Raw genomic sequence first — 15,862 nt, forward strand, 5'->3', positions numbered from 1 at the left:
GTATGAATGTGCAAGTTAGGCACTTCTGCAGGCGTTTAGTGGATTTAAGTTCAGAAAAGCAAACCAACAAAAGTAGGGTGGCAGGTTCATCACCCAGCATCATCAGCGATCTGTGACCAGAGGGTAATAAAACCTGCCCACAACACTATCAATAAAGTCTGAAATCAGACCCTGCAGCTGCAAAATCTGGTCCACTCATGATCACCGCCAAAAAAAAAAAACATTTTCAAGTTAAAGAGAGGCCTTTAAAATGCGAATGCGTCTCATAAGGGGTAAGAGGCAGATATGACATCAAAGCAAATGTGGAAAGCAGCGATATCCAATCGGAACGGCGGAAGCAGGGGGCGGTGGCGGAGAAATGATCTACCGGAGGAGCGAGCTGAGAGCGGCGGCTGCAGCCAATAGGAGCCTGCAGGGTTGAACCTCGCTGCTGTCTGAACCGGATTGAACGCGGCTTCGACAATAAAAAGCAAGTCGTCATGCTTCTCTCCCCCTCTCCGTCGGTCCGCCGGTCGCTCCAGTCAACATCCCCGGCGCAAAGCACACCAGAAGAAACATGTCCGAGAAACTACCCTACAAAGTCGGTTAGTGACAGATCGTGCATGCTTAGCGGTGCTCGTCAGGTGTGCCTGCTTCTGCGTTGGTTGATTACGCTCGCAAAATTGTGCAAATATCGGCCACTTATGTCGCTGTCTTCTAGTTACACTTAAACACGTACCAGGGAGATTAATCGTAAGCGTTTAAAACTTATTTTTCCCAGCGATCGAAGACATTTCATCACTGTATCTTTATCACTGCGACCGTTACATTGTAGCAATTTTATTCTGTATGCACCCCACATTTTGGGGGTCCACGCAGTTTCAACAATATGGGAAATGATATGGTAGGTAACATGTGTGCTAACATGGATTATTTAGCGAAGCGATAGGGCGCTCAACTGCTTCTGGGGTTTGTAGTTCATTAGCGGGGACCCAGAGGATTCCTCCGCGGGTTAGGAACTCAATAAAAAACCCCAATTCCCATGATGTCTGGCGGCTTTAGCAGAGCGGCACTGTTGCTGTATTATGCTAGGACTACACGTGGTGGCGCGTGCTACAATTTCATTTTGCGAAAGTCTTTACAATATAGGCTTTTAAAAAACATAATTTATCGCTCACATAACCATCGCGCCCCCTTTGTACATTCCATCTTGTGCAACGCGTTTAAATATTTGGTTTTATTGTGTATCTGTGCAAAGACGCCGCCTTTTTTGTTGAAAACCTGGCTTCATTCCATTTCCTCTTAAATGATCGGGCGTCTACATGATCTTAATTTCAAGTGCAACGATTGAAATAAGTAATGTTGCTAAATACACCTAACATTCTGGATTTATTTAGTAGAATTTGGCTACAGTATCTATCCCCTCGCGTCAGGTACATGGATGTTTTAATTGGTTTACTTTTCCACCCGACATACCCACAGCTCACACTCGTTAAAAATCTACTTAAATTTATTAAAAATCTACTTAAACTTGTGTGATCTGCGGTTTCAGATATTTTGCATTTCTTTCATAAACTAGTCCTGGCTAATTGAATTATGCTTGTAGGCCAGTTGTTCAGCAAATACGTCAAACCTGCTGTGACCAGTTATAACGAGTTGTTGTTCTTGTTAACTAGTAATAGCAGTGGATATTACATTTAGACCAGTGTATGTTCCAGATGGCGCTGCAGATTGATTTAGATGTACGTAATGTCAGAGTTGAAAGTGTTCTCTCCCCATGTACAGCTGACATAAGCCTGGCTGAATGGGGGCGCAAGGCCATCGACATTGCTGAAAATGAGATGCCCGGACTGATGAAGATGAGGGAGATGTACGGTCAGTCCAAGCCCCTGAAGGGAGCACGGATTGCTGGCTGTCTCCACATGACCCTGCAGACCGCGGTGCTCATCGAGACCCTCACCGCCCTCGGGGCTGAGGTAACTAATTTGCAAGGTGGTTATTTCACACATGCTTGAACACTCCTTTTTCTTATGCATGACCCTGCCGTCAAACATTTTCAGGTTTCGCTAAACAGTTCGGAGGGGAAACGACCGTTGCGTCATCACTTCGCTCGGTCTTCATGCTTATTGGTCATATTATGGCTATATATATATATATATATATTCTAAATCAATTGCTAATACAAGTTCAGGTGCTGGGCAGTATAGAAGTGTACATTTGAAGACATTGCCCCCTGTGTAAATCACATTGACACGCTGATAACATGGCATTGATCCCCCCAGCTCAGCCTTGATGAGATGATAATCTCTAAGGGAGTTTTACTGCCCTGTTTGTGTGAAGATGGGGACTTTACCCCTCAGTTTGCCAGTTCATTCATGAACACTGTAGTAGTGAAGGTGATGATTGACACAATGACCATTGGGCCACTCATGCTTGTGTGTATGCAACTGCTTATAATATACAAGAACAATATCTTGAACCTGTTGTACAGGACATTAAACTGTGATCCTGGGACTAATGCAATATTCCAAAACCTCTTCCTTAGGTTCAGTGGTCGAGCTGTAACATCTTCTCGACTCAGGATCACGCCGCCGCTGCTGTTGCCAAGTCTGGTATCCCAGGTAATGCTCACCACTGCCGGGTTTACCGGGTCATTAGGTGCAACATAAGAAAGGGTGGGGTGGTTGGTTGCATTTGATGTGTTTGGACTGCTAAAGAAAGCGTAATGTTGCTGTTTAAAGTCAAAAGTAACGGGGATTGTGTTGCTGATAAATGATGCCCCTTGAGGCGTTGCAGCCCAACTGTTACCGTTGGCAGCTGTGTCATAAGGTGGCAAAGAGCATGGGTGGTGTTCTCCACTGAGACTCTACATCACACGGATGTCTCAGAATTATTTCACCACCAACACTTCATTCGTCACCAATGGGTGAGAATCGTTGGCGCTGACCCTGGGTTTTTGCCCTTCTTGTGTAGTGTACGCATGGAAAGGCGAGACCGACGAGGAGTACGTGTGGTGCATTGAACAAACCCTGTACTTCAAAGATAATCAGCCCCTCAACATGATCCTGGATGATGGAGGAGACCTCACTAACATGGTCCATCAGAAATATCCCAAATTACTGTCAGGTTAGTGCTGCCGCTCTCCCTTGTCTGTCTAAATGGAACCGTAGGAGCGGCTCAAGGTCTGGGGTTGAGACCCGGGAATGTTTTACCTGTGCTGAACAATCTGTTCCTGGTGAAGTTTGCTCCTGTACGGTTCCCTCTAGGGTGACATTTATCAACACTGTCCATTCTCAGCCTCATTCTCACCCCAAAGACACCAAAGTGTGTGTTTGAACTTCCTGCTCACCTTCCTGTTGGAGAATTGAGGGGTGCTTGAATGCGGATCTTTGAAACGTATTAAATGTGCCCTGATCGGTCTACCACGCAGGAATGAATTCTGCCAAAAGATAAACGGTGTTAAACTGTTGTTCAAAGGGTTAAACTGGTGATTTGCTGCTTGACTCAAATCCCTCACATGGGACCACCTTCGAAAACACTTTTGTAACTGGTCGAAACGTGCTTTTCAGGCATCCGTGGATTATCAGAGGAGACTACTACAGGCGTCCACAATCTGTACAAGATGCTGAAGAAGGGCGAGCTGAAGGTGCCGGCCATTAACGTCAACGACTCGGTCACAAAGGTATGGCTTTACACTCTCTCTCCACTAGGTGGAGTCAGGCCGATGTGCCCTCACATACTGTATGTGGTCTTTGTGTGTTGCAGAGCAAGTTTGACAACCTTTATGGCTGCAGGGAGAGCCTGATCGACGGCATCAAGCGGGCCACAGACGTGATGATCGCCGGCAAAGTGGCTGTGGTGGCCGGTTATGGTGACGTGGGAAAAGGCTGCGTCCAGGCTCTGCGAGGTTTTGGAGCTCGTGTCATCGTCACAGAGGTTGATCCCATAAATGCCCTGCAGGCAGCCATGGAGGGTAGGTGATATCGTTAAATTGTTGGACAAATAGTCACCACTAATTTGCTGTTTTTTTACAAGTCATCGTTCCGATGCCTCGGCACTCTTTTAGTTTGTAAAATCGCACCAGTTTCCTTTCGAGCTCCAGGATTGAACCGGTCAAAGGTTGGCGTGACAAAGAATTTTAAAAACTAGTGCCAATTTATTGAAAAGAAACTAAACCATTGCCTCGACACGAGGACTCGGATCCTTTTACACTTGGCTCGATTGTCCTTGACATGTTTCTACAGCTTTATAGAGTCTGGCTGTGGTGCATTCAGGTGACTGTCCATGAGTTGGAAAGATGCACAGCTCTGTATAGGGTGTCGCAGCTGAAATTATTGGCGTAAAAATCAAATCAAGGGCCAAAAAGAAGTTCCTCCAGAGCTCAGAGTGCTCTGGCGAAGCTTTATGGCAGAAAGGCCTGATAGAAACGCACCTCGAGTCTGTGAAACGCACGTGACATTTAAGATTTTCCAGTGTGATGAAACAATGAATGAAGTCAATGGCCTTTATTTTGTTCAGGGGAAACCAGACACCACTAATCACCTGAGTGTCCTGGTGACATCATAGCAGAGAGAAGCCTGCGGGCTGTAAAAGATGGCCCAACTAAGACCAAATAAGTGTTTTCATGTTGTCCTTCTGCAGCATTGATGAAACTAATGGTCACGTAACAATTCGGCGGCGGTGTAAATCTGACACGCCTAAATGATTAACCGAAACAATCCGGTGACGATTGTAAAGCCACAGCTCACTGCAGCTGAGTCAGCGTGACCATTGATTCTCAACGCCCTAGGTTACGAGGTCACCACCATGGACGAGGCCTGTAAGGAGGGGAACATTTTCGTCACCACCACCGGCTGCGAGGACATCATTATGGGACAGTACGTTTGAGCGTCCGCTCCATCTGCCGAAAGCGCCGTTGAAGTGCAGCCTGTTGGTTAACCCGACCTGTCTTGTCCTCAGTCACTTTGAGCAGATGAAGGACGATGCCATTGTCTGCAACATTGGACACTTTGACTGCGAAATCGACGTTAGCTGGCTCAACAAAAACGCAGAAAAGGTTAACATCAAGGCCCAGGTAGGAGAGCCAAAATGGCGGCTTTTCCACCGAACGGTTGAGAAAGGCGCCACAGCTGTAATCCGCCTCTGCTCAGGTTGACCGCTACCTTCTGAAAAACGGCCGTCACGTCATTATCCTGGCCGAGGGCCGCCTGGTCAACCTGGGCTGCGCCATGGGACACCCGTCTTTCGTCATGAGCAACTCCTTCACCAATCAGGTATGGCGAGACCACGTCCTTTAAGCGTAGGACAATGCTGCAGTTCTCTCCACCTACTCCTTGTTCTAACTCCTCACAGGTTCTGGCTCAGATCGAGTTGTGGACGCACACAGACAAATACCCTCTAGGAGTCTACTTCTTACCCAAGAAGGTCAGAAATATTACTTTTATTATCAGCATATTGCGTAAAGCGTTTGTAAACGAGGTCCCCCAGGTGTGATGCTGACCTCGGCACTTTACAGTAGGTGGCGTTATTATCCACGCGGAGCCAAATCCTACAGAATCCATGAAAGTTCTTTTGGGTGCTGCGCGTTTTTAGTTGGTGAGCGTCTAATGACGTGTAAAGGTCCGGTGACCTTTCGATGACCCCAACAGCCGAACATTCGCCCCTCTACTTTGATGAGGTCACTTCAAAGCCCGATTAGAGTTTCGTGAGTGGAGGATGAGGTCGTTGCAGTGCCGCGGAACCAAAGTGCATCTGAGTTTGAGGTCACCTTCTGCCCAGATGTTGGATCGTTCCAAACAGTTAGAGCGAGTCCCGAAGGTCCAGAAGCAGCAAAGAGCCCAGAGCATCACACGACCCCAACGTTACACAGAAACACCCCAGATGTAACCGCTTAAAACCTCCACACCCTTCCACTTTGGGCTTGTCAGACTTTCTAAACCTCTGAATCCTGAAGATGGGGATCTCCAAACCATGCGTGCCAGTTCCGAGTTTAAGAACATTCCCAGTCTGCATTGAAAGACCTTGTATTAGTCATTTGTTATCATGAAATGGATGATTGGGCTGTGACGGCGTGAAGCAGCTTGTGTCGGAGCAACAGTTGAAGGCCGGGGACCTCATCGGGTCACAGCTTGTGTGCTGGCACTGTGGGTTCCGTCGCATGGGTGGCGGAAGACGAGCGCTGTTTTGCAAGCGTCTCCAGGTGGTTTAATCTGTGATCTAATGTTGCTTTTTCCTGTTTCTCGTGGATTTCAGTTGGACGAGGAGGTCGCAGCCGCCCATCTAGACAAACTTGGAGTGAAGCTGACCAAGCTGACCGACAAGCAGGCCAAATACTTGGGCCTCCCCGTCAAGGGACCCTTCAAGCCCGACCATTACCGCTACTGAGACCCTTCCCCAAACGGCGGAGCAGAGAAGAATGTCTTCGGAGAGCACGGGGAGATGAGGCCGTGCCGCTATCGTTCGGCGAACCTCCCGAATGTGCAGAACACTTGGTCAAATCAAATTCTTCGTTTTGCTCTGGTACCAAAATCTTCGGTTTTCAGCTTTTCTCCCACTGACCAGTAACTACTGAAACATCATCAGGTGCTACTGCTGAAAATTGCTTGCTGCCATTCCCTCTTTTATGAAATAAAATGATACCACGTGGATCCGTGTGCTTCTTGACTCCAGTCCAACAGACGTGCCCTATCCTTTGTTTCCACGGATCTTTCTTTCCTGGCCTAATCCAATCTAAACAGACAGGAAGTCCGGAGGCGCTCGGACCAGGCGACGCCAGGCTAATGAGATAACTGGCTTTAGGAGCTGGTCCTGATGGCTTTACAGTAAAAGGGAAAACAACCTTGTTAGCTATTGTTGAGGCCAGTTCTGAAACCAGGATACATTATGACCACCTCCAGGAAAGTGTAGCAATGATAAAGTGAGGGTCAAAGTAACAATTTCCCATAGTGCACCCTGATATGACGTGCCCTCCAGCTAAAGGGCACAAGGCTCAACATGGACACCCTGACAATCTTTCTTTTAAAAACAAAAAAAAAAGCCATTTGAGCTGCAGTATTTGCCGGATCGGGCTGGCCTTTGCCCCCCACGTGTATGCGGCCTTTGCCGGATCACCGTGGTTCCTGACTGGGATCATTTTGACTGAGTGGTCCTTCACCATTAGACCTCTTTCAAAGGGCAGGAAAACAGACAGATGGACAGAACTGGAACCACAGTCACCTGTGTGAGCTGATGTTCTGGTAAGAACTGGTTTAGAGGGTCACGGGAACACCAGCCAGATCCGGTCTGGAGCGGTTCCATCTGCTCTGTGACCTACAGTACTTGAATCATTTATTTTAATGTTTTTGTTTTATTACAAAAAGGCTGAAATGCAACATTTGACGTTTTTATTTTATTTTGTAAAATAACATTTTTTCACCCCCTAATCATTCACCAATTTTTGTTAAAAAAAAAAAATCATTAAATTACATACTGATGATTTACGATCGACTTTTCCAGGACACGTTGAAATGAATAAATATCTCCCGATTTGGTAAACAGGTAAACAGTGGATAGTCTGCTGCTGTATGTCAATGTTTTGTAAAATATTAGCTAAAAGATCGTTAATGATTTTTGACTGAACGTGATAAAATGTTCCCAGGTTTGGTCGGACTCGTCGAGGTGTAAAACATGTTTTTGCAAATGTTTCAGTGAAATTTACAGATGGGGGGAAAAAAAGATGAGCGAAGAAATGAAAGTTCTTCATCAGAACATCATAACGAACCAGTTTTAACTTCATTCGAATTGACAAGTTTTTGAGCTAAAAGTTGCGGGAGCCGTCACAATGCAGAGTGGAAAAAAAGAACAGTATTTTCTTAAATGACGCTTTTATTTCTTTTGGTTTAACTGTGTGGTTCATTTGCTGTGGATCGCCTGTACAATAGTAGTTGGTCTTAATCTCCATGTTCTTATTTATTAAATGTTTTTTCTAGCGTTCCATAAAAGTACGTGTACAATCTATTTCAAAAGGTCGACATCATGCACAGTTGTTTCATTTTACGATTTTAAATTGTGGTTTTAGATTTTTTAAAATTTATTTTTTACTTAAAAAAATCGTTTTTACTGTTCTTGTAGAAATAACTGTCTAACACAGCAGTTACCGAGACCCTTTTACGGTGGTTGTAGTTAAATTAGCGCCACCTGCTGGACGTAACCAGACAGAAGAGACCACATATTAGTCGTGTTTGCGTGGGATCACTTTTCTATTCGTGAGTGGTGGAAACATCAAGATTCTTGTCATCCTCTGGTGGAATTGTGTTCTTTTACAGTTGTTTTTGTTTTTTTAATCAGAAATTCTGTGAATTCGTGAAGGGAATGATTTCAGGATGACAGAGATGGGCTCTGTTCAGTATTAGTTGGAGGACGCTTCTGTTGCTTCTAGTTCTGGCGGGCCACAGAACATCCACTTCTGCTCTGAAGCTTGTTTAAAAAGCACCTTTGATGAAGTTTCTGACATTCCGACCTCGTCGGATGATGCGACTCAAACCAGTCACCTGAATGCAACATTGCTGACACATCTGAGCCAATGAAAATTGACGAAATGATCGTATTTTACGTCCTCATCATGGACAGACTGGAGTTGGTGAAGGTTAACAAGTGTAACTGGTGGAACTCTGCGTTGTGTTTTAATGAGACTCTCGTGTCCAGGATTCTCTTTTTATTCTGGCAGCAACAAATAAACATACGAATAAACAGTTAACAGCCCGCTTCAGTTCCTCTCCCACAAGAGTATATTGCAAAAGGGCCGGACAATACAACTAGTTACATACCTGGCAGAAACAAATAAACATACGAATAAACAGTTAACAGCCCGCTTCAGTTCCTCTCCCACAAGAGTATATTGCAAAAAGGCCGGACAATACAACTAGTTACATACATGGCAGAAACAAATAACATACGAATAAACAGTTAACAGCCCGCTTCAGTTCCTCTCCCACAAGAGTATATTGCAAAAGGGCCGGACAATACAACTAGTTACATACCTGGCAGAAACAAATAAACATACGAATAAACAGTTAGCAGCCCGCTTCAGTTCCTAGACACACACAAGGCGGGAAGACGTACATTAGCGAAACTCGTCATGGCAAGTAAGCTAATGGTCGAAACTGTTTAAACTTCATATTTAAGTGCTGGTATGTTCTATTGTATTTATAACATGAATAAACAAACACATTAAACAATCAATTAGAATACATAAATGTATGAACAGAGAACCAAACGTAACTAATCCAAATTGATGTGATGGTAAAAGAGACACCCACCTCTCCCACAAGAGTATATATTGCAAAAGGGGAGAGGCGGAAGGATCACCATCACTTTTATAGGGGACACCACAGAAGAAGAAATGCAGGACACCGGAAATTCTGTATAGACCATATTTTGTGTAATTAAGCGCCCCATAACATATTATGACACAAAGGCCCTGTTACACAAACATTAAACCAGCAGATATCCCATAAATGCTGCTGTGCTTGACTCTGGTTAGGTATTAATTGAGCCTTAAAATTGAGCATTTCAATCAGTAAATTAATGAATATCACTAAACCTGAGGGTCCCCCCCACTGACCCTGACCAGTCTCCCTGTCCAATCATGCTTTGCTGTAGGGATGACAGTGTGCAGGTCATGTGACCGGTTCCCTCTAAACATGATGCAACGTCTGTAAGAAACTTTCTGTGGTCTGATGAAACCAATACTGAACATTAGGGCTTTAAGTCCAAGAACTCAAAGGTGGTTTTTATTTGTACGAACTCCAGGTGTGCTTTCATGTGTCTTTTACTGAGGTTACATCTGGCCCCTTTGGCTATAAATCCACATTGGCAGAGTGCTGCACTGACGTAGACCTTCTGAAACCTACTACCAGCTGTGCTCAGGACCAGCCAGAGGGACCATTGGGGACCATCTACAGACTCATTTCACTTCTTCTGCCTGACTTCTTCCCTTTGTAATTCAGTCCTCTGTTCTTTTGGACATTCAGTGCATGTCGTTTGACCTAATGTCTAAGACTTTATTCAGATAGGCATCTTTGAGACCTTGTATAGAATAGTGTGTCTTTCCAAATCATGTCCAGTAAATGGACTGAACACAGATGGATTGTGATCTCAGTCAGGGGAAAGGAGCAAAAGTTTGGGCATCAAAACTTAAATGTGCATAGATGTGTGACTGATGTGTCCGACAGTGGAACCGCTGGTCACTGCCTCCGTTGTCCTTGGCTAACATGGCTTTTATCCTGACGTTCAAGCACTCCTTGGCTAACACACACACACACACACACACACACACACACACACACACACACACACACACACACACACACGTGTTCTGCATGATTCACGCCACCCAACGCACATATGTCTTTTATGTAAAAACATAAAAACCTTAAATGAAACGATTATGGACCCATTTGTGAATAAATGTCAGCAAACATGTGATTGGTAGGAAACACCTGACACACATCTTTTCCAGCACCATTGGACAAGAAGCTCCTAATCGAAGCACCGTCGGCCGACCACACAGGCTGTGACTCAAATCAGACTATAGACCGTGTAAACAATAATGAATATAAATTAATACTTGATTGCAAATAACAAGCTAAATGATGAAGACTATGTAGTAAATGAGTTTAACAAATTCTTTGTCAACTTGGGACCAGAATTAGCTGCAAAAATAAAGATACCAGAGACAACAGCAGGGGAGGTGGTGAAGATCCGGGGGACATAAATCCATGTGGCTGAAAAAGAAAAGAGACGGCAAGGAGAGTCGCTGGCGGGAGTCGCACTGAGGTGTCAATCCGAGTAGCTGGACATTACATGCAGAGTACCACAGGGGTCCCTATTAGGTTTGATATAGTGTTAATTATCGATGATAAAATTGCTGCTAATTGCTAATATTTTCTGCTCTGGGGAGAATCTGCCACAGATTCTGAAGGTGAAAACAACAGAAATGAGCAAATGAAAACTAGTTTGATAGAAAAGCAAAATCCTTAAAACTGAGCAAAACAAAAGGCAACGCTGTTTGGAAGAAATTAAATGCTCGAGTAGAAGTACAAATAGAAAATACAGACAGAAAGAATAGATGAAAAGAAAATTCTCAGTGTCATCCTGGACCATAAAAGCTGCTGGAAGCCCCATGCAAAACACGCATGAGCCCAACTTTACGCTGTAATTCCAGGGCCAATTGGACATTAATTGCACAAAAATATAATTCACTAAACTCTTCACTGTTCGTACTGCATTTATCTTAGATCTGGGGAAGTATCTACGCTTACATCTACAGCTACACGCTAGCGCTCTGCAGCTGAAAACTGAAAATCCAGGACGATAAATAACGCAGAAGATTCAGAGGTCACGCAAACCCAATATTTATCAAATCACAATCACTGAAATTTATGGGTCTGGTCAAGTTTAAAACAGCCCAAATACTGTTCAAAGCGAAAAATAATCTGCTGCCATAAAACATCCAGTGAAGGTTTATAGACAGAGAGGGAGGTTCTAATCCAAACTTAAAAAGCACAGGGTCAGAACAACATTAGGTGGTGTGTGTTCATGGAGCTGTGGGGTGACTTTTTATTTTCTGGTCAGGTTTCGAGAAAGCACAAAGAAATTGTCTATAAATAAAGTTGAGTTGCAGGCATGTCAAACTCAGTCCTCAAGGGCCACGATCCTGCCGGGTTTTCTATCCCACTGAATGCATTTTCAGCCTGGTAGGACAGAAAACCTGGCAGGATGGTGGCCCTCGAGGACTGAGTTTGACACGTGGATTAGAGCTTTGAGAGGCCATGAGGCTACTACGTTCTGCTGTAGTGCTGAGAAAGAAATGCCAATCTTGTGGATATTCTGACCCTGCCCAGCTCTGCAGGAGGCAACAAGAACAGGAGACCTAGCAGTTCTAACCCAACCCCTTGTTAATGAGTCTCTTGGCACCAGACCAGGCCAAATGCAGGCGGTTTCGTAGTGTGATCAATGTTTCTGATCTGTTGAGTTGAAAGTGTTGGTGTGCAGCCAGCCTACAGTTGCACTGGTGTGTTGTTAGGGGTCAGGGGCAGCAGGATTTGTTGGGACTGTGAGAATTTGCTTGGAGACTGTAGAGGGCAAGAAGTGCTTTCATTCACCTGATGCATATGAGCTAAGTGAGCTGGGAAGCAGATCAGGTAACCTTCACATGATCCAGATACATTAGTAAAGTATTGGAGCTAACCTTTCCTAGCCTCCCCTGTATCTGTAAACTTCTTCAGAAGATGGTGGTGACTTAATGACATCATCCTCTGGTAAGGAATGGTCTGATGGAGGTGTTTCCTTCAGGTTTTATGCTGCGTTCCATTTTCCCATTTATTTTCACGACCATAAGGCGCACTGTATTAAAAGGCACAGTCTCAGTTATGGGTGCTATTTCTGTATTTAAAAACATACATAAGGTGCACCGTAATTTTAGGCGCATGCTGAAACATACAGTAAAAAATGACAACGGAAGTAAACCAGCCAGTTTCGACACATTTATTGAACAAAATATTAATTCTTCCGCCACAAAACCATCAAAGTTTTCATCTTCTGTATCTGAATTAAACAGCTGCACTATTTCAATGTCCAACATCCTGAATTCCTCTTCTTAATCATCTGAATCAGACTCACCGACCGGTTCCAGTTCAGCATTGATTTTGTGAACGCTCTTCCAATACATGAAGACAGTATCATAGCCCATGCGTCTACAATCCACCCGCATATGGTGGCAGAACTTGCCCGCCGCTGCCTCATAGTCTTTGTGTAGGAGTGTTCGCCTTCCGTCATCCAGCGCTCTGTCCGTTTCCGTGGCAGGCGAGAACCACGTGCCTGCGTGTGTGTGCTTGTGTTTAAATAAAATTGAATTTCCCACTTCTCGTGGCCCGTTGTGCGTATCGCCACCGTGCTGGTCCCTTTTTCTCCACTTTGTGGGTCAAAGGGATGTTAAAAGTCAGAGGGATCTCATCCATGTTGGTGATGTGGCTGGGTGCGGAAGATGGCCACCCTCTCCTGGTTAGGGTTAGGGTTAGGGAAGATGGCCGCCCTCTCCTGGTTAGGGTTAGGGTTAGGGAAGATGGCCACCCTCTCCTGGTTAGGATTAGTGTTAGGGAAGATGGCCACCCTCTCCTGGTTAGGATTAGTGTTAGGGAAGATGGCCACCCTCTCCTGGTTAGGGTTAGGGAAGATGGCCACCCTCTCCTGGTTAGGGTTAGGGAAGATGGCCACCCTCTCCTGGTAATCCGCGGGCAGCCGCTGCGCAACAGTTGTCCTCGCGCGTATGGAGAGATGCCGCCTCCTCATAAAACGAAAACACTAAGATTGCTCAATTGCCATTTTCAGCCCCATATTCGATAGCCTGCAGTTTAAAGTAAGCCTCATTCATACGCGCTTTGCTTGACCGGCGCCATTTTAGGGGATCCTTACGCGGAGGTGTGCCGCTAATTGGTTGGCACACACAAGGCGCTCCATATTATAAGGCGCACCACCGATTTTTGAGAAAATCTCAGTGTTTTAGGTGCGCCTTATAGTTGTGAAAATACCTCGGGAGCCCTAAGTCAGAGCTGGGAATCACGTCATGGCTAACTTTTCCGCATTCCAGTTAAGAAGCCACCCCCACTCATATATTTTATTGTTTACAAAAAGTATGGCAGGGTGAGTGCTCTGTTCCTGTTTACACTGGGGGCAGCCATCTTTGGAAGCCAGGAGGTGGTGAGGAATTTCCAACTTTCCAACAAGGAAACTGAGTTGAAACTTCCAACGTGGAACTCAGAAATTCCGACTTCTGAGCACAAATGGAATGCAACATTAGAGCTCATCCCAGTACACAAGGAGCACTGGTTGACGTTGATCTTCTTATAGCGTCAGACAATGGACCAGTTTCTACAGGCACTTTTCCTCTGCACAATATCGGCTCAACACGGGTCAACTCGACATGGTACGGTACGGTCCTGCTGGTTTTCCATTACACCAGGGTACCTCTTCCACATAGGTGGGTCTCTATACAAGTGGAATGAGTGGCTGAGCATTCAGCCACCAGCCCCCTGAGTGAAACCAGCTCCGTGTTCACTTATGAAAGTCTGACTCCCTCTCTACCTTTAAGACGAGGCTTAGAACATTCCTCCTTGAGAAAGTTTATAGGCAGTAATTCTATAGCTATGGTCATTATTATAGCCACACGGATGCTGATAGTTAGAACAGGGTGGTTTAAAACTAGTGGTGGCTGGAGGACTAATACTGAAGAATAGGCCCCTTCTTCAAACATGAGTAGTAACCAGGAGCTGACAGGACAAATTCTAACAGGTTTTACTGTTGTTGTCCTGTCAGCAGGTGTTGGAGGTGTAAAGTCCCCTTGTCCACTGATCTCCAGTGGCTCTCCATCAGCGTGATGACAAGGGTGGGATCCTGCTTATGCGTGCTGCAGGGCCTTGAGTTCTTTTCCTTTATAGATCTGAGGTTTTGTAGAGTTTATTGAGGCTTTGAAGCTAACGAGAGTAGGAGAAGGGTTCTGACGGTAAAAAGCGCTGCTTTGCAAGGAGCAGCCAGGAGGGAGCATAAGTACCACAGTCAACTGGGTAACTCAAGAGTCCAAATGGCTTCCAGAGATGTTGACAGGAGGAGATTAAGAGGAGATACAGGAGATAGTGTGTGTCAGAAAGCTTCTAAGAAGGACCCTGAGGACCCTAACACTAGGTAAATGGTACAATCTGGAACGTGGTGAGACTCATGTCAGCGTCATTATGCTCTTAATGAGCTGATGAGATGCAGGTGTGGAGTCTGAGCAGGACCAAGAGAGGAGATCAACTAGCCTGTAGCTGCAGCCATGCAACAGGCCTCAGACACAGTAATGGGAGGCAGGACGGTATCGGCATTATCTTGAACAAAAACCTCAACCCCCCCCCCCCCCAATCTCACATTTGGGGGTGACTAAACAGGCTCCCATGGTGGTACTGCTTAAACAAGAAATTATGTCTCTCTGTCTGCACATAATGTTTGAATGCCATTGCCCACACATCGATCCCTTTGGTATTAACAAATAATCGACTTGAACCCCAAGAGTTCAAAGCCAAAAACCTAAAAAAACAAATAAACCACAATACAATGCAAAGCACATTATAACTACTTTATGGGATTAAGGAAAGCTTCCTCAGGCTGTTGCCTGATACAATAGCAATAAACAACCAAGTCAGATTAAAACCATTAAACTTTCCAGCAAAACAGGCTGGCCTGGAGGGTGTATCTAAAGAAGTTAAGAGCTTGGTTGTCCCCAGCAGAAGGTTCTTAGTTTGATTATGTCTGGACCGGAATTTGCTTGGTCTTAACGTATTAGCCTGGATTCCCTCTTGTGTGCTTTAACTTCCCCCCACAGTCGAAAGGCTGTAAAAAGTGTTTTGGTTCCTGAGTTATAGCAGGAAATCATCTCCATACACCAACATCTGTTTTTCGTTGCCATTGGGAACAACCAGAACTCCAGTTGATATTATTAGGTAGTATCAGGAGATTATTTGGTCACTGGTGGAGCAATAAAAATACCTTCACAAGAAAGTCAGTTTCATGGTTGCCAAAGAAAGTCGCACAGGTTTTGGCTTCCATGTGGAACATCTCCGTATCCTCCACATTTTCATTTCCTATTATAGATTCAACCAACACGGAGAATCGTTCAAAAACAACTCCGCAAATATGAACAATTGGAGGCTGTCAGTACGGCAAATCAGTGCCGTCGCATCTGGGTTTAATCGCCAGAATTTGTCTTCAATAGTCGCAAATTTGTGGGGATCCTAAAAAAGATTTAACAAAATTATTCTTTAGTAGATTTATGAGAAAACACCAACTACTTTGTTCAATCTTTCATTGTAGT

At 44.9% G+C, this 15,862-nt stretch overlaps 2 protein-coding genes and 1 non-coding gene across 3 annotated transcripts in view; all 3 read left to right on the forward strand.

Annotated features, from left to right (window-relative positions):
- LOC130523571 (NLR family CARD domain-containing protein 3-like) overlaps positions 1–15,862 on the forward strand; it is a 218,778-nt gene that overhangs the window by 69,376 nt on the left and 133,540 nt on the right. The gene's annotated exons all lie outside the window — the stretch shown is intronic.
- ahcy (adenosylhomocysteinase) lies at positions 394–6,624 on the forward strand. Its single transcript, XM_057028934.1, has 11 exons — positions 394–584; positions 1,765–1,955; positions 2,525–2,600; positions 2,953–3,105; positions 3,549–3,661; positions 3,745–3,952; positions 4,769–4,856; positions 4,939–5,053; positions 5,130–5,252; positions 5,332–5,403; positions 6,232–6,624. The coding sequence occupies exons 1-11, from the start codon at positions 557–559 to the stop codon at positions 6,361–6,363; spliced, it is 1,299 nt and encodes a 432-aa protein (XP_056884914.1). The 5' UTR covers positions 394–556; the 3' UTR covers positions 6,364–6,624.
- On the forward strand, positions 2,754–2,888 carry LOC130525120 (small nucleolar RNA SNORA17). Its single transcript, XR_008950384.1, has one exon. It is a non-coding gene; the product is annotated as a small nucleolar RNA SNORA17 (small nucleolar RNA).

This window comes from Takifugu flavidus, chromosome 4, assembly GCF_003711565.1.
Source record: "Takifugu flavidus isolate HTHZ2018 chromosome 4, ASM371156v2, whole genome shotgun sequence".
In the NCBI taxonomy this organism is placed as follows: domain Eukaryota; kingdom Metazoa; phylum Chordata; class Actinopteri; order Tetraodontiformes; family Tetraodontidae; genus Takifugu; species Takifugu flavidus.